The sequence below is a fragment of the Furipterus horrens genome, unplaced genomic scaffold, assembly GCF_987537825.1.
Source record: "Furipterus horrens unplaced genomic scaffold, mFurHor1.1.pri manual_scaffold_9, whole genome shotgun sequence".
Lineage (NCBI taxonomy): Eukaryota > Metazoa > Chordata > Mammalia > Chiroptera > Furipteridae > Furipterus > Furipterus horrens.
In genome coordinates this window covers 37,642,780-37,662,308 of record NW_028327179.1, presented here as the reverse complement: position 1 = coordinate 37,662,308, position 19,529 = coordinate 37,642,780, and the positions used below count along the sequence as shown (strand labels likewise).

The 19,529-nt window shown below is 39.6% G+C and overlaps 1 protein-coding gene across 1 annotated transcript in view; it reads right to left on the bottom strand.

Moving 5' to 3' along the window:
* ABCB4 (ATP binding cassette subfamily B member 4) overlaps positions 1-19,529 on the bottom strand; it is a 76,746-nt gene that overhangs the window by 9,588 nt on the left and 47,629 nt on the right. Inside the window, exons 18-22 of the mRNA XM_090287271.1 lie at positions 18,294-18,398; positions 16,696-16,773; positions 15,341-15,424; positions 14,095-14,298; positions 10,550-10,650 (exon numbers count right to left, since the gene is read on the bottom strand). Coding sequence (XP_090143397.1) covers positions 10,550-10,650; positions 14,095-14,298; positions 15,341-15,424; positions 16,696-16,773; positions 18,294-18,398 — 572 coding nt within the window. The remainder of the gene's footprint in view (positions 1-10,549; positions 10,651-14,094; positions 14,299-15,340; positions 15,425-16,695; positions 16,774-18,293; positions 18,399-19,529) is intronic.

The window sequence follows — 19,529 nt, the reverse complement described above, 5'->3', positions numbered from 1 at the left end:
ATGTCTAGCACAGTACCTAGCTCTTAATGGTTGCTCAAATGATAATTGCTCCTATTACATGTTAATATCCAATGACCCAGATATTCAACTCCTATGATATAAACATAAATATTGTGTTAAAAACGTTGAGGATGTCAAAGTCCTGACTGAAATTTGAATCGTCTGAATGGAATTTCCTTAATATTATTATTTTGTCTTCTGTGACTAGTTATCATCTCTTTTGTCAAAATTCATGTTTCAAATTCAGAAAGTATGGTCACTGAGGTTTATATAAAAACACATCAGAAATCCTTCCTGAGCTAGATCCTGCCAGCCCCAATACAGTTTTTAGCACCGTTTCTAATTAGGTCCCATGCTCAGTATAGCTACTTTAGTATAAGTCCTCCAAAAGGACAACCATTTACTTTCAGATTAGAAGGAAGGCATTTGCCAAGAAGGAAAATTTAAAGCATTACTGATTTGGATGATTAAGTTATGTGCTGTGAGCGTGGCATTACAATACTTAATATTACTGAAAAAATTGCTATTAAATCTTTAGAAATTAGCTCCAGCTTTATATTATTCCTTAATTTTCTTGACATTTAAAATAAATCATAAGGTCATAGATAATGGCACATACATATTTATATGTCAAATATTAAACAGAAAAATGTAGCTGCATGAAACATACATAAGGAGACGAAATAAATTGAGAATTTCAACTAGCCCTTTCAAATCTGTAAGTGTTCAAACTATTCTAGTCTAAGAGCTTTAATACAAGTTGTATTCTACTTTGTTACTGTTAAAATATATTCATTTATAGTCATGGGGATGTAAAGTACAGTATAGGAAATGGAATAGCCGAAGAATTTATAACCCATGGACATGAACAATGGTGTGGGGATTGCCTGAGGGAGTGGGAGCTGCTGGGTGGAGGGGGGCAAAGGGGGAGAAATTGGAGCAACTATAATAGCATAATCAATTAAATATAATTTAAAAAATAAAATAAAATATATTTATTAAAAAAAAACAGGCCCTGGTTGAAAACAAGTGGCAAACAATGCCCCTGGGAGTTTCTTGAATTGCTCAAGTATAAATGAGTGAAATAGGATTTGTTTCTTTGTTTTCAGAGCAGGTTGGATCTGGTCCTCATCCAGGGAACAAATGGAATACAGTAGTAGCCCTTCGTTATCCACAGGGAATACATTCCAACATCCCCAGGGGATGCCTGAAACCATGGACAATACCAAACCTTATATATACTATGTTTTTTTTCTAAACATACAGACATGCATACCTATGATGAAGTTAACTTATAAATTAGGCACAGTAAGAGAGTAATAATACAGTTAATCATAAAGTAAAACAATGATTAACAATATATTGTAATAAAAGTTATGTGAGTGTTGTCTCTCAATACAGTATATCTTATTGTACTGTACTCCACCTTCTTGTAACAATGCAGGATGATAAAATGCCTTATTAAGTCAAGAACATTCACCTTTTCACTTAAAGGAAGCATTTCACAGGTTCTCTTTGGCACACCCACATTGCCAGCATCAGTGCTCTTGCACACGGGAGCCATTAGTAAGTAAACTAGGAGTTACTTGAGTACAAGCACTGTGATACCATGACAGTCTATCTGATAACCAAGACAGCTACTAAATGACTAAAGGCAGGTCGTGTACACAGCACGGATATACTAGGAAAGGGTATGAATCATGTTTCAGGTGAGACTAGAGCTCAATTTAAAACTTATGGCCACACTTTCTTACAACATATACAAGAATAAACTCGAAATGGATTAAAGCCTTAAATGTGAGACTTGAAACCATGCAACTCCTAGAAGAAAACAGTAAACTCTTTGATATTGCACTGAGTAGTATTTTTGAATATGTCTCCTTGGGCAAGAGAAACAAAAGGAAAAAAATAAAATAAACAAATGGGACTATATTAAACTAAAAAGCTTTTGCACAGCAAAGGAAATCATCAGCAAAATGAAAAGACAACCTACTAAATGTGAGAACATGTTCGCTAGTGATACAATTACCTTTTCCACAGGAGAGGATAAAAGGATCACAAACACCCACCACTGATGGGGTGATGCACAGCAGGAAGCAATCTCGCCAGACAGGTGCTTCTGGAGGATCAAGGGCTTGATACCCAGCACAGGACACCCTAACCCCTGGGAGCTGCACTGAAGAGACAAGTCCCTACATATCTGACTTAGAAAACCAAAGGGGTTGATGTTAACATCTAAGGGCCCGCAAGTGCTATGAGAAAATCAGACTCCCCACTTAAAGGAATCACATGCAGTCACATTCAACCCATGACGCAGCAAAAACAAAAACAACACCACAAAAAACAGCAGTTAAAAAAGCATGCAGACTACATGGGAAAGATATTCACCTGTTAACCTAAAACCATGGCCTTTCCAGCCTGCTGAAAACTGCCCAGGCGCGGAGTAGCCAGTGGATGCTGGTATCGCACTCTCTACCTAACCTGATCACTCAGTGGGTCAGGGTGCCGCCGTCCCACTGCTATGCTAAAACCAGACAAGACTGGGAGTCATTTCGGAACACTTCCTTGCTCCCTGGAGGTGCAGGTGACTTGGAACCTTCAGCGTTCTGCTCCTTGCCTGAAGTCTTCAAGTGCCAGCCACTGTAAATCGCCCTGCCCGGCCAGGGACGGCAAACAGCTGCAGCCTTCTCCCAGCACCCTGCCACGCCCCGGAGCCCGCGTGCACGCGCACAGAGCGCTCCCTGGCTGCACTGCTGTAGCCCCTGCACGTGAGCAGGCAGGACATTTTCCCACCGCCTTCCCGACACAGCTGGAGAGCCTCACTCCCTGCACATTGCAACTGCCTTCTAAAACCAGAGGGTACCTCAGTCCACACAGGGGAAACTCCTTGATGCTGGATTCTGGTGGCCTGAGGCTGGTATAAGTGAGCTCTATGGGACTATAAAAAATCCAAAAGACAGTTCATGGCAGGTTGCTATGCCCAGGGCACTGCACAAACAGCAGACTGGAATAGAACTGCAGTCTTCCTATTTATAAATCGAAGAACATACTAACTAGGCAGGAGGTGTCCACATCAGAATGGATGACATAGAAGCATGAATCTGTGAGCTGGAACACACAGCAACGAGAAACACCTAGACTAAACAGCAAAATTAAAAAGTAGTTTTAAAAAGTGAAAATCACTGAGGGTCTCTGGAACAACATCAAGCAGAATAATATTAACATTATAGGGGTTCCAGAAGGAGAAGGGAGAAAAGGCCAGAAAAATTATATGAGGAAATAATGGCTGAAAACTTCCCTAATGTGGGGAAGGAAACAGTCATCAGATCATGAATCCCATAGAGTTACAGATAAGATGAACCCAGTGAGATACACACAGACACATTATAAATAAAGAGGTAAAAGTTAAGGATAAAGAGAGGATCTTAACAGCAGCAAGAAAAAAATATATTGTGTACAAAAGAAATCCCATAATGTTATCAGCAGATTTTTCAGCAGAAAATGTTACAAGTCAAAAGGAAATAGCATGGTGTATTCAAAGTGCTGAAAGGAAAAAAAGATTGCCAACCAAGGATTCATAACCCAGCAAGGTTATTATTCAGAATAGCAGGAAATACTAAAAGTTTCCCTAGGTAGGCAAAAATTAAAGGAGTTCATAACCACTAAACCAGCAATGTTAAAAGGAATTCTCTAAGCTAAAAAGACATTAATTAACAAGAAAATATGCAAAAGTAAAGACCACACCAGAAAAACTAAATAAATAATAAAGGTAGTGGGTTAATCACTTATAAATCAAGTATGAAGGGTAAAAGACAAAAGTCATGAACTTAATTTAAACATACAGTTAAGAGATAAATAAAATAAGATATAAAATGTGTCAGAATTATATAAAATGAGGGGGCAGGAGTAAAAATGTAAAGCATTGGAGTGTGTTTAAATTTATGTTACTATCAAAAGACACTGTTGTATACAGTACATAGAATGTTATATGTGAACCTCATAGTAACCACAAAGAAAAACATACAGTAAACACATTAAAAAAAAAGATAAAGGAATCTAAACATAACACTGAAGAAAACCATCACCCCACAAGGGAAGAGATAAGAGAGGATGAAAGAAAAGAGCTGGGGTAGGAATACTTATATCAGAAAAAACAAACTTTAAAACAAAGACTGTAACAAAAAACAAAGAAGAGCATCACACAGTGGTAATGGAGTCAGTCCAACAGGAAGTTATATATAACATGTATAAATATTTACGCATCCAACACAGAATCACCCAAATCCAGGGTGTGGCAAAAGCAGGCTTACAATTATGAGTATGTGACACACAGAGTTTATTCTTGTATTATTAATTATTGTACTATTTCCCATTTGAAAAACTATAAACATACTTTTTTCCCCATCCTGTACATAAAGCAAGGAGATATTGGCCTTAACCAACACAATAGATCAGATGTATTTAATTTATATATACAGAACATTCCATCCAAAAGTAGCATTCTTTTCCAGTGCACACGAAACATTTTCCAGGACAGAATACATGTTAGGCCACAAGGCAAGTGTCAATAAATTTAAGATGAAATGATGTCAAGCATCTTTTCAACAACAACGGATGGTTGTGAAATTGGAAATCAATTACAAGAAGAAAACTGGAAAAGACTCAAATACGTGGAAACTGAACAATATGCCATTAACAACCAATGGGTGAATGAGAAAACAAAAGAGAAAAATGTAAAAATACATTAAGACAAATGAAAATGGAAACAACTTTCCAAAATCTTCTAAAAGTGAATGAAGTTCAGAGCAACTTCACCTTTTCAAGAAATAAGAGAAAACTCAAACAAGCTAACATTATAACTAAAGGAACTAGAAAAAAAAGAAACAATAAAGCCCAAATTAGTAGAAGAAAGGAATGTATAAAGATCAGAGAATAAATAAATAAATTAGAGGCTAAAAAACACAAAAGAAAAAAGTCAATAAAACTAGAAGTTGAGTGTTTGAAAGACAAAATAGGAGACCATCAAGAAAAAAAAAGAGGGGCCAAATAAATAAAAACAGAAATGAAAAAGAAGGAATTAAAAGGGATATGACAGAGGACTTCCAGGCAAGATGGAAGTGTAGACAGACACACTGCATCTCCCTCCACAACTAAGAAGGAGTACAACTACCTCAAAACTAGAAACAACCAGAAGTTCCAGAAAATCAAACTGCATGGAAGCCCAGCAAACAAAGATATAAAGAAGAAATACTCATCCAGACGGGTAGGAGGGGCGGAGAGGATGCGGTGTGGTGATAGCAGCAGCGGCAGGCAGCAGCAGGTCAGCAGAAAGCACAGTCACACATTTTAAAAAGTTAGGAGGGACATCTGGGGAGCGATCCCAGCTCCTCACCGGACCTCACAGCTCACGGTCCCAGCACCAGGGAAAATCAAGCCTCATTGCTTCTGACTGTGCAGACCAGTGGGGGTCGGGGTGGAGGCAGAAACTGCCAGTCTCTCAGCAGAGTCCGTTTGTTTAAAGGGCCCTCATGGTCCTAGAACGTCTGAAGACCCACCCACTCTGGGAACGACGGCCAGGGCAGCAGCTAGAGGGGTGCCAGTCCGGTGCGGAAATGGGAGAGGTGCCTGGAAAAGGGGCAAGTGCTGGGCAGGTGGCATTGTTCCCTCTCTGACCCCTCCCCCACATACAGCACCACAACGTGGTGAAACAGGTCGCCCTGTACTGACAATTCCCTAAGACTCCACTCTTTACAACGTAACAGGAGTGACAGCTCTACCTGGGATGTGGAGGCAAAAAACCACAGAAGCCTGTCAGAATGAGGAGACAGAGAAGTATGGCCCAAAAGGCGGAACGGATCAAGGTTCCATTGGCAAAACTAAGCAATGAGAAGATAGCCAACCTAACAGATGCAGAATTCAAAACACTGGTGATAAAGATGCTCACAGGCTTGACAGATATGCTTGAGTATGGTAAATGCATAAGAGAAGAAGTGAAGGCTATGCTAAGTGACACGAAGGAAAATCCACACAAAACCAATGTTGAAGGGAAGGAAACCGGGGTTCAAATCAATGATTTGGAACATATGGAAGGAAAAAAACAGTCAACCAGTGCAGAATGAGGAAGCAAGAATTGAAATAAATGAGGAAAACTTCCCAAATTTTGCAAAGGAGGTGGACATACAGGACCGGGAAGCATGGAGGGTCCCGGGTGAGCTGGACCCAGAGGGGACCACACCAGGACGCATCATGATTGAGATGCCAAAGGTTAAAGATAAAGACAGAGTCCTGGATGCAGCAAGAGAGTGGTGGAGAGTTGCCTACAGGGGGGTGCCTATAAGACTATAAGCAGATTTCTCAGAGGACACTGTGCAGGCAGGCAGGGACTGGCAAGCAGTATTCAATATGATGAAAAGCAACCTACAACCAAGATAATCTATCCAGCAAAGCTATCATTTGGAATGGAAGGGCAGATGAAGTGCTTCCTAGACTAGGTGAAGCTAAAGGAGTTCATCATCACCAAGCCATTATTATATGAAATGTCAAAGGGACTTAGTTAAGAAGAATAAGATCAAAACTATGAACATTAAAATGACAACAAACTCACAGCTATCAACAACTGAATCTAAAAAAAAATAAAAACAAAATCCACCTAAGCAAACAAGAATAGGAACAGAATCATAGGTATGGAGATCATTTGGAGGGTTATCAGCTGGGAGTGGGGAGGGGGAGAAATGGGGAAATGGTGCAGGGACTAAGAAGCATAATCAGTTGGTACAAAATAGACAGGGGGATGTTAAGAATAATATAGGAAAGGGTGAAGCCAAAGAACTTTTATGCATGACCCACGGACATGAACTAAGAGGGGTGGAATTGCTGGAGGGAAGGAGGATACTTGGCAGAGGGGAGCAAAGGGGAAAAAAATGGGAACTATTGTAACAACATAATCAATAAAATATACTTTAAAAAAGATTTTAAAAATGGGGATATGATAGAAATACAAAGAATCATAAGAATATTATAAACAATTATATGTCTACAAATTGGACAATCTAGAAGAAATGGGTAAATTTCTGGAAACATACAATCTTTCAAGACTGAATCATGAAGAAATAGAAATTCAAAGTAGAGCAATTACTAGTAATGAAATTGAACCAATAATAAAAAACTACCAACAAACAAAAGTTCAGGTCCACATGGCTCCACAGATGAATTCTACCAAACATTTAAAGAAGAGTTAATACCTAGCCTTCTCAAATTGTTCCCGCCAAAAAAAATCAAAGAGGAAGGAACACTTCTAAACTCATTTTACAAGGTCAGCACTGCTCTGATACCAAAACCAGATGAAGACACTAAAAAAAGAAAATAAAACATTACAGTCCAATATCCCTGATGAATATAGATGTAAAAATCCTCAACAAAATATTACAACAATACAGGAAAGGACCATTCACCATGATCAAGTGGGATTTATTCCAGGGACAGCTTAACAACCATATGTCAACCAACATGATACATCGGACTAACAAAATGAAGAACGAAAAGCATATGATTATCTCAATTGATACAGAAAAGCATTTGGCAAAATTCAACAGCCATTAATGATAAAAACTCTTAACAAAGTGCCTGTAGAGGGAATATACCTCAACATAAAGGCCATACATGACACACCTACAGCTAAAATCATACTCATTGGTGAAAAGCTGAAAGCTTTTCCCATAAGATCAGGAACAAGACATGTCCTCCTCTTACCTCTTTTGTTCAATATATAAAAGTCCTAAACACAGAAATTAGACAAGAAGAAGCCATCCAAACTGGAAAGGAAGAAATGAAACTGTCATTATTTGCAGATGACATGACACTATATACAGAGAATCCTAAAGACTCCAAGATATTCCTAGAACTAATAAATGAATTCAGTAAAGTTGCAGAATAAAAAATTAATGTACAGAAATACATTGCATTTCTATACACTAATAAAAAATTAAGAAAGAGAAGTTAAGAAAACAATCCTATTTACAGTTGCATAAAAATACCTAGGAATAAATTTAACCAAGGAGGTGACAGATCTGTACTCTGAAAACTATAAGACATTAAAGAAATGGAAGATGACACACATAAATGGAAGGATAATATTCACTGCTCATGGATAGTAAGAATTAATATTGTCAAAATGATTATACTACCCAAAGCTACATACAAATTCAATGTAATTCCTATCAAAACACCAATGACACCCTATCCGGTATGACTCAGTTGGTTGGGCATTGTCCCACAAAGCAAAATGTTGCAGGTTTGAACCTCCATTGGAGCACATGCCTGGGTTGCAGGTTCAGTCCCCAGTCAGCAATGTTTCTCTCTTATATCAATGCTTCTCTCCTTTTTCTCTCTCCCTTCCCTTGTCTCCAAAAATAAATAAATAAAGTCTTAAAAAAACACACCAATGACTTTTTTTTACAAATAATCTACAACAAATAATCCTAAAATTTTTTTGGAACAACAAAAATCCCTGCATAGCCAAAGCAATATTGAGAAAGACAAAGTTGGAAGTAGTATGCTCCCTTATTTCAAATTATACTACAAAGCTATAATTATCAAAACAGTATGGTACTGGCACATAAACAGTCACATAGATCAATGGAATAGAGAATCCAGAAATAAATGACACATATACAGTCAATCTACAACTAAGGAGGCTAGAGTACACAAAGGAGAAAAGGCAATTTATTCACAAATAATGTTGACAAAACTGAATATGTGAAAGAATGAAACTGGACCACTATCTTACACCATTTACAAAAATAAACTCAAAATGGATTAAAGACTTGAATATAAGACCTGAATTCATAAAAATCCTAGAAGAAAACATTGGGAGTAAGCTTTTGACATCAGTATTAGCAATTTTTTTTTTTTTTTTTTTGGAGGTGGGATATGTCTCCTCAGGCAAGGACAACAAAGCAAAAATAAACAATTGGGACTACATCAAACTAAAAAACTTTTGCAGAGCAAAAGAAACCAACAAAATATCTCCTACCAAATGGGAGGAGATATTTGCAAATAATTCATCCAATAAGTGGTTAATATCCAAATACATAAAGAATTTACACAACTAAATATCAAAGAAATCTATTTTAAAAAAATGGGCAGAGAACCTGAATAGACACTTATCCAAGGAAGACAGACAGATGGGCAACAGCTACATGAAAAGATGGTAACATCACTAATCACCAGAGACATGCAAATCAAAACCATGATGAGATACTACCTCACACCAGTTGGAATGCCTAGTATCCAAAGACAAAAAAATAGCAAGTGTTGCTGATGATGTAGGGAAAAAGGAACCCTTGATGCTGTTGGTGGGAATGTAAACTGGTGCAGCCGCTATGGAAAACAGTGTGGAGGTGCCACAAAAAATTAAAAATGAAGCTACCACGTGACCCAGCAATTCCACTTCTGGGTATTCATCTGAAGAAACGAAAATGTTAATTCAAAAAGACATATGTACCCCTATGTTCACTGTAGCATTATTTACAACAGCCAAAATATGGAAGCAACCTAATTTTCCATCAACAGATGAGTAAAGAAGATATGATATGCTAGCGAGCACACACAAATACTGTGGAATATTAGTTAGCTATAAAAAATGAAAATCTTGTCATTTGCAACAACATGGATAGAACCGGAGGGTATTATGCTAAGTGAAATAAGTCAGAGAAAGACAAATACCATATTATTTCACTTCCATGGGGAATATAAAAACAAAATAAACAAAACAGCAACAGACTCATAAATACAGAGAACAAAATGATGGTTGCCAGAGGGCCATAGGGAGGGGTAGGGAGCTGGGTGAAATGGGTGACAGGGACTCAGGGGGACAAATTTTCAGTTATAAAATAAGTAAGTCATGGAGATATAACAAATAGCATGTAAAATAGGGTCAATAATACTGTCATAACTTTGGTGACAGAAGGTAACTAGACTTGTCATCATTTCATAATATATAAATATCAAATCACTATATTTACACCCAACACTAATATAATATTATAGGTCAATTATACTTCAATAAAAAAATTTATGAATTATTTCTGGAATTTTCCATGTAATATTTCAACTGTGGTTGACTGGGTTACTGAAACTAAGGGAGGCAACACCGTGGATAAGGGAGGGGGCTATTGTACTTTAATTAACTAAGTAACAAGTCTCTTTGGTTCAGTCTACACAACCCAAACAAAATAAAGGTTTGAACAACTCCCTAAAAGAATGTTTATCCTGAGTTTACATTGCCTGCACTGGTGAACAAAGAAATGCACTGTCCTCTTTACTGTCCAGTTCTTGGAGACCTAATGTATTGTTTTTATAAGAGAAATAAAAATTTGATCCTGTGGCCCTGTCACATCAAAAAGCTACTTATTTTCAGTGAGATAATTATTTTTAAATGTCATCCTTACAGTCACATTATTTGGAGGAAGAGAATTTTTATTATCTTTGGGGACAATAATTCAGCCCCAGGAAAGCACTAGGTTCTTAGTACCAACCATATGCTCATTACCTGTAAGCTCCGTACAATTTTTCGACATACATTGATTCAAATTTTCTTTCCTGGGTCAAGGACACAACTGTCCTAATGTTTTCTATTGCCTCTGCTGCAATCTGTAATGTAGAACAGACCTTGATTAGACATGGGGCTTTTACTTCTGATATAATGGAAACTGTAAAACTTAGGGCACTGTCAAAAGAATCATGAAGGGTTTTAAATTCCTTCCATTTGGGGAGCAAAGGCATAATAGTATGCTCTTAAGACCAGCTCTACAACAAAACTGGCGATCCTAAAAGTACCTCTGGTTGTGCCAAGTGTAGTGGGCAAGTTTTTGTATTTCCAGGAAGCCTGACAAGCTCAGGGCAAGAATGGTGGCCAAAGCATCAGGAACTAATTCTATTCCCAGCTGTGCCCCCAGGCAGTTCCTTGACTGGCATTAGTCACAACCCCTTGTGGCTCTGCCTTCCTCATAGGGTAGTCCTAGAGTATCAGGCTAAGTGACTTCTAAGGGTCACTAGAGGTCCCAATCATTTCCTCCATGATCATATCCCTACATAGAGGAACTGTTTACCCATAATTGAAAAGAAGATCCAAATTGTAAATGCCAGGGATAGACATCTGACTGATGCAGGCCAATTAGATCCTGCTTCCTGGGCTGGAGGCAACTGCTTGAACTGAGGAATCCTGTGGATTTGGAGGCCAAGGTCACCAGGGCATGTGTAGGAAGCTTATTTGAATATACAGCAGTTGAGGAACATAAAAAATGTGTAGAGAGCCTCAAAGCCAACAGAGCTTATGGCTCTAAAAGAAGGAGCTGCTGGTGACTTTCCAGTAACCCAAACCATGGGTGCCACCTGCACTTCTGCGTGTCCTTACATTATATCCCTGTTACCCGAACCAGTCTGACAGCCAAACCACTCCTGTTTAGTGATAGTTGTCTGTGACAGCTATTTAGTCTAAATGACAGATTCAGCTGTCATCTAAACCATTAGCACAAGGAACCTAAGATTTTAACTTTGTTTTTGTTTCAGCAGCTTTATGAGTTTTATCTCAGTTCTCAGCTTCTGTAACCACATAAAAGCAAGATATTTGATACTGCAGGCTGAATAACCTTTCTTCTAAATGAAAAATCTAACAGTAATAGTATCCAGAGTAGAGAATACTTACTAAGCTTTTATGATGTGCCGGGTATTACCTCATTTAACTGACATGATCTGATTTAGTCTCACAATAACTCTGTGAGGTAGATATTATTATTCCTGTTTTCACAGGTGAGGAACTGATGCACAGAAAAGTTAAATGTCAAAGATCCGTGTAAGTCTACCTGATGCCAAGTCCATGTTCTTCACTCATCATGCTATTCTTCTCTCCCTTCTTTGCCATTTACAAGGAAGGGACAAGTTGTTAATGACTAGTTACACTCAACACTTGACTTTCTGGTTGTGGATTAACTGCTTGGAGGTTAATCAAGAGTTGACCAAGTGCCCTGACTGGTGTGGCTCAGTGGGTTGGACATCATCCCACAAACCCAAAGGCTGCTGTTTCAATTCCCGGTCAGAGCACATGCCCGGGTTGCAGGCCAGGTCCTGGACTGGGGATGTGAAAGAGGCAACTGATCAATGTTTCTCTCCCTCTCTTTTTCCCTCCCTTACCCTCTCTCTAAAAATAAATAAATAAATAAACAATTTTTAAAAAGTTGACTAAGTAAATAAAATTAAACTATGAATAAATTGCTGATAATTAACATTTAAAATTTCTAACCTTTCATATCTCTTTAAAAATACCTTATTAGAGTAGCTGCTAAAAATAATTTTATACTGGTCTAAGTTGTTAATTCTCTGATCCCTAGAATGACAGAGTATTTATTAGGTGAAAGGAACTTGGGACATTATTTGGTACAATTTCTCATTTCATAAAAGTGGAAAGTAAGAACCAGATAAGCTGGGAACCATCTCCAGTATCACACTCTGAGTAGCAGGGCCAAGACTGATTAACCGAAGGTATTGTGCTTTGTTTGCCATACTGCTCAATTCTAACTGCCTTACTCCTGCCAAGATTCTGGCAGCTTTCAGTGTTATTAGCCACTTATCATAAAGACTCTATTATCTTAACTAGATTCAAGATGTTTTCTTTCATGTAACTAGTCTAAGAAAAATTTATCTTCATTCTACCTACTGACAACTTCCCCTCTGAAATGTGAAAGGAAGCAGAGATCAAAAGGACAAAGGAAAGAAAACCGAAATCAGGCTGTTCTTTCAGCAGTTTGCTGTGACAAACAAAAGTCAAGGAAATGATGCCCTAAAGTACCCACAGCCAGCGGCCAAGGGGAGCTTCAAGAACTTTGGACACCCAGGGCTTCATAAGTTTGGGAACCAGGCACAGTTCTAGAGATGTGACCCCGGGAAAGGATGCAGGGTGAATGTGAGAAGGAAGAATTATTATGGGAACCTGGGGAAGAGACTAACATTGATTTAAACTCAGCTGAGGCCGAACAAGAGAGCAGGGGCCAGGATTTCATTGGATGTAATGCGTTTAGTGGAAATGTGCTGGGGTGGAATTCGAATCTCACCCCTTACATGCCACACATCTGAAGTCAGTCACCCTGCCTCTGAATGCTGTGCGCCCCGCCTCACATAACTGTAGCAAAGCCCTTTGCCATAATGTATGTGAAAGGGCTTTGTCCAGTGTTGTGCTGTAGGAATGATCATAATTTATGTTCATGAATTGCTTCACCTCCTAATGTTTCAATAAAAGGTAATATTTACATAAATAAGAGTAAAAAATATCCCGGCTATAATCTATATTTAAATATTTAAATGAATTTACATGTAAATTAAATGTTCATATGTAGATTTGGACACATTTAAAATCATGTAAAGGGGCTGTGTAATCAAAAGTTCTGACATTAGACCTGAATTTGAAACACAGCCATGCCTTTAACTTGTTTAATTCTCAGGTTCCACGCCTGTGAAATTGAGGTAAAATATGCCTAAAAGGATTATTGTGAGCATATGAGTGGGTGCACATAAATACATACTTAGAATAATAATTGGCACATAGGAAGACCCAGTATTCGCCCAATTGCCAGGATAGTTAGAACCACAAATCAAAACATTACTGCCATCTGGTGGCTTCCAAGCTCAATTACAGAAATCACAGTCAAGAAGAAAACAACCAGCAAATGTTCTACCTTGAACAATTCACTTATATTCTGTTTTAACGAACCCTCATCTCTAAAAGAGGGGTGACATTTGTCCTAACAATGGCATCAGTATATGAAGTAAAAGGTAAAATGAACTTTGGAAATTCTTTATAATGATCACACTTTAAGTGTTTCCTACAGGTTAAAATCTTTTCATTACTTCCTGTTCAGATTCTAGGCATTCTTAATATAATTAACTACTTTATGCACAGTGTTGAGCACAAATTGTAGTGAGCACAAATGTTTAGTTATTGAAACATGCATATTGTAATAATTCAAATGGAACATAGCAAAAAATAATACTATACTAACAAATAAAACATACGTCAAAAAACTGAAGCCTTATTTGACCCACCTTTCCAGCGGTTTCCAGTTCCTTTTTGTCTCTTTTGGCATTTCCACCCAACAATTTCATTTCAACAATTCCTGATACAGCGATAATTGGAACAACCAATAACAGCAAAAGAGTTAATTGCCAACCGTATATAAATGATATGATAATGCCAGTTCCAAGGTTGGCTGTATTCTGGGCAATTAAAGCCAACCTGGTCCCAGTGGCCTGGAAGAGCAAAGGAGAGGCAGTTAGGTTTTAAGTTGCAAATCCATGAGTTGCAGCCTTAGGCTTCCTTGTCAGAATGATGACAGGGTCTGGTGCCTGCGCTAACATTTGCTCTCTTTCATTACAGTAAGTCCAGGACACCTGTGCTTAACTCAACAGGCTCTGCAGGTTTTTCTTTTTCATGCCTCTCAGCTCCCATTCCTCTCCTGCCCACATGAACTCAACATTGCAGAACTGCGTGATCAGCTTCTCAGCTTCGGGAATGGGCTGTGGGCACATGCACTTTTTCATGAAGGCACTGTTTACAGAGGAAACTAACCCAGTGTACACTGGTCATTTTAAAGAATGTTTTATTTAAATGTGGAAGATGAGACTACCTGTTGCAAAGTGTACATATTCTAAGAGACTATCCACTGTGAAGCATACAGAAAACATGAATTACTGTTTGTGCCACACAGAAGACAGGGCTGGTGCAGAGGACACTGAAGTTGATTCTCCCCGCTTTCCTAAGTTGTGTGGTCACAGTGCACTTCACAGTGACAACCCACAGTGACAGGCCTCAGCACCAGGGCTGGGGACCCAAGCCAGGGAGAGAGCATCGTATTCCTTGGAGAAAGCTATTGGTTCAGGGTCTGGCATAGCACCCAAATTAGCCCAAATCAGATCAAAGAAAAGGCTGCTCATTTGGTGGTTGAGGTACAGGTGCCCTCTTTCACTGCGCAGGAAAGAAGGAAGCATGAAGCTCTGGTTACCGCTAGCAGCGTCCTGGGGCCACAGGGGCCAAGTTATAGGATAGAGTCAATGCTGAGGGCAGAAAGCCACTCAGAGGCCCCCACACAAAGGAAATCTGAGTCCTTTGTGACATTTCTAAGCCAGTGGATCAATCAACCCTGAAGTCTAACCTTCCTCTTTCTTGTTTAGGCCAGTTTGAGTTGAGTTTTCTGTTATTTCCAGCTGAAAGCAACTTAACAGATGCAGCTATGCCACATGTTTATTCAAAACCACGTTACAGAAAAGCAGTATTAGAGTGCAATCTACATACTCCTTGTACTTGGGAGGCGTCAGTTGCGAGTCTTGTAGAAAGTGCACCCGTACTGTTTTTATGGTCATCAAACCAGCTCATGTCCTACGGCACAAAACACACCTTTAAATTAGTTCAAGATTAAAACAAGCCAACAAAACCAGATGAAATATTGCAAACCTTCTGTGCTGAGAAAGGATCCACTCTTCACTTGGGTACTGGTGTTCAGGGGACCCTGGCATGCAGCAGAGAGCCCTGGTCCCTGCCCTGGGATCCAAGCCCTATCACAGCCTATCAGGATCCAAGCCCAAGGCTGCTCTGCTGGGACAGGGATGGGGACAGGTACGGGGCCGGTGTATGTGGCAGACTTATCCAGACTGCAGCTGTGCTCCCTGCCAGCTTCACCTGAGGTGGCGGGTGTGTGTGGGTGTTCCATCACCCAGGGTCTACAACAGCACTAGGGACACTTCCTCCTGGCATGGTGGTGTCTCTCAGAAAGCTAGAGGACCTGAGCTGTGCTGGGCATGGCTCTCTTGTAAATTCCAGGCATGAGAAAATGAATCCTGGTTTCTCACCATGTTTTTGTTTTAAACACAAATAAAAGAGTGTATCTTAGAAATGCTTTTAATTATAAACTACTCATCTACAGCATCTTTTCATTTCATATGGAATAATTTTCCCTACATAGCAACAGTTTAAAAGGTACTGAAAAAAAGGTTTGTAAACTCAGATTTGCTCAAATATGATTCATGCTATGTGCCCTTTTATGAGCAGGAAGGTAATCAATTCCTGTCAATTGGATGAATGATATTCTGGCCCTCTCCTAAGGCTTCTCTATAAAAACAGAATTTGCATTTATACATTTTCCCACATGTCCTGCACTAGACAGTGAAGTTCCCCAGAGGGCAGACCATGCGTATAGCCCCAGCTACCAGCATGCTGTCTGGGACATAGTAGATAACAATTTAGTGAATTAAGAAGTGAAAATGTGAAAATAGAGCTCAAGTAAGTCAGAAACAAAATCATTTATCACATCTGGGAAAACCTATAGTTAGTATGGTTGATTGTGGAACATGAATTCTATCAACCTCTTTTTCCTTTGTTTAAAGGCATCCTGGAGTCTCAGGCGACTTGCCAGGGCTTGTGTAGAATCCAGGGAAGAGATACAGGTCCTTGAATTGGCAGTTTCCATACAGATAGATATAGTGGTAAAATAAGCCAAAAACACTACCTAAATTAAGCCTACTCCCATGAAAACCCTGAGAGGTCTCTGGGCATTGAAGGACCAGTCCTTGCATGAACACCCAGGGTGGGGGACAACATGAAATAAGAACAGAAACAGAGGCTTATCCAGTTATATCCAGTGCACACACTACCTGTCTGAGCATTGCTTTAAAAGCCATTGACCGGAGCCTGGTAGTGAGGATCTCGCCAGCTTTCCCAAAGGTGAAACCCTGGTTGAGGAAACAAACAAACAAACTCTAGTATTCTGACATAAGTGCGTATATTCCCATTGATTTTTACAAAACTCCATTAACAAATACTAATGAAAAGTCCTAACTTAGAATTCATGTACTGCTAAGTCACTAGTATGTAATTGAGATGAAAAACCTTAAAAGAGTCCAGTTCTGGCTTCTGAATCATTCTGAATAGGTTCCCTTTTCAAAGCTTTCAAGGACAACATCTCAGTGAGAACAATACTGCGTTTAGTAACACCTTTCAGTGTGTTCCTAATACTTGAGACAAAACAGTAACAAAATTCTATGCAGGAATCCTTTTGGCTCCTGTGGAGGGAGGAGGTTCTGTATTAAGAAGCTCCAGTTGCGTTTGCTGGCCCTCGGCCACAGCGCCACCTGCTCTCAGACTGGGGAACTGCAGGCCACTCTCCCTCCCTAAGCATGTGTACCAGACAGCTTCCCTCTTTCAAATCATAGCTTGTTTAAACTGCAGAGCAGGACAAATGTCCACAGCAGGGCTTGTTTCAGGACGCCTGCGGTGGGTGGGAGCCTCCAGGCACACTGGATATTAGTGTAGGAGTGTGCAGGGCACGCCCGGGAGGACACTGAGACAGAAGGATGGTGCTGGGAGTAGGCTTCCCTGGTCTCCTCCTTTCTTTACTGGCAGATTGCTCAAAGCTGGTGTGGGCACCACGGTGCTATCCATCAGCCCGCTGTCTGTGCAGCCTGCAAAACGCATTGATGTAATAATAGCTGCACTTGCCTAACACACCAGGTCTAGCGGCTGGATGGGATCGTTGAGTTGCTACTAGCAAGGCAATGATTTCTACATAAAAAGCTTGGCTTCCTTTTACCATTGGTTCAACAATGATAACAGAGAAAAGCATGCTGGGCCTGACTAGGAAACACTCTGCCAACTTAACAGATCATATTGGAAAGACCTGTGCAGTGCTGAGTTAACGAGACAAAAAGTATCTGGTAAAAAATCTAGGTAGAAAAGTACAGTCAGAGAAATGTTTGCTAGTTCATTCTGGCCAGGTCTACAATACCTAAATGCAATATAATGTACGTTCTTTCAAAGAGTTCATTAATGAAGGAGGAAAAGCTCAAAGGAGTGTACTTGATATTGTGTAAAGAGCAACAACAAAAAGAGAATGTTATTGCACTGTATTTTTTTTTCCCAGTTTTTAGCTGGCTGAGTTTCATTGGTTCTTACATTCTTCTGTGAACTCAGATCTCTTTTTCCCTTGGTAATAATGAATGCTTGCTGAGGGCAAACCTCTAACACGACACAATTTAGCACAATTTCTCCAGCTAGGGACTCTGTCCTCTAAAAAAGCCTATGCCCATTGTGTCTGCAAGTCACTTCAGTATAAGATTTGGAAACTCCATTAGGTCTTGATTTATTGCTAATTAACCTACATTAACAAATAGTTAAAATCTAATTAATAGATAATTAGTCTATATCCTCTAACTGAATCTAGACTTGATGAGAAGACCTAACCATAGGTACCTACCTGAAGGAAGAAAGTAAAAAAAGAAGCAATTCCCAGACCCAGAAACAGTAGTGAGATCATGTTGCACTTCTGTTGCTTCACTTCATCATCCCCTGGTCCAAAAATCTACAAAAGCACATTAAAAATATCCACTCAGATGACAGGATCCTTGTTTATTCCTCCCATAAACAATGGCTGGAGCATCACATTTTAAAAACCAAGCTTTGAAATATGTAGGCTAATTTTATTGGGGTGAAATATGCATCACATACAATTTACCATTTTAACCATTTTAAGTGTACAATTCAGTGGCATTAAGTACATTCACATTGTTGTGCAGCCTTCACCACTATTGGTCTCCAGAGCTTTTTCATCATCCCAAATGGGAACTCTGTACTTGTTAACAGTAACTCCTCATCCTCCCCAGCCCTCTGGGAACCCCGGTTCCACTTTGTGCCCCTATGAATTTGAGAAATATGTGGTTATGTATTTTGTTTTGTTTATTTATTTTTAGAGAGAGGGGAAAGGAGAAAGAGAGGGAGAGAAACATCACTGTGTGGTTGCCTCTCACTTGCGCCCCCAACTGGGGACCTGACGTGCAACCTAGTCATGTGCCCTGACTGGGAATTGAACAAGCAACTCTTGGCTCGCAGGCCAACACTCAATCCACTGAGCCACAGCAGCCAGGGTGAGAAGTATGTGGTTATTAACATGGGTTGAAACATTGCACGAGGATTATGTGTGGTTGCACATTTTGTTTTTTGTTCCTCTTCCTCTGTACTGGCTGTTGCCTTTGCCTGAACTCCTGCCTGTCCCCAGCCCCCACCCCCCACCCCTCACTTCACAGGGCCTCTGCCCAGAGATGCCTCTCCTGACCATCCTATGGGAAACAGCCACCTCATCTCCAGTGCCCCCATTGCCTCCATTGCCAGATCCTACGTTTAGAACCCTTGTCATGCTTCGACACATGATGTATTTTGTTTTGCATGCATAGTGAACTGTTTGAGAGAAGGACTTGATTTATATTGTTTCCTGCTATATCTCCAGTGCCTAGAGCAGTGGTTGGCATATAGGAGATACCCAAAAATATAGATACAGCCAATATAGCTCCTGAAGTGCAAAAGAGTTGAGGATTGCTCTATTTATAATATAAAAACACTTGGAGGCTCCTTTCTAATTTATTTATTTTTTGGCTTGAGGTCTTAATTGTAGAAAAATGTCCAGCGTCACAAGCATAATTAACTCAACAGGATGGAG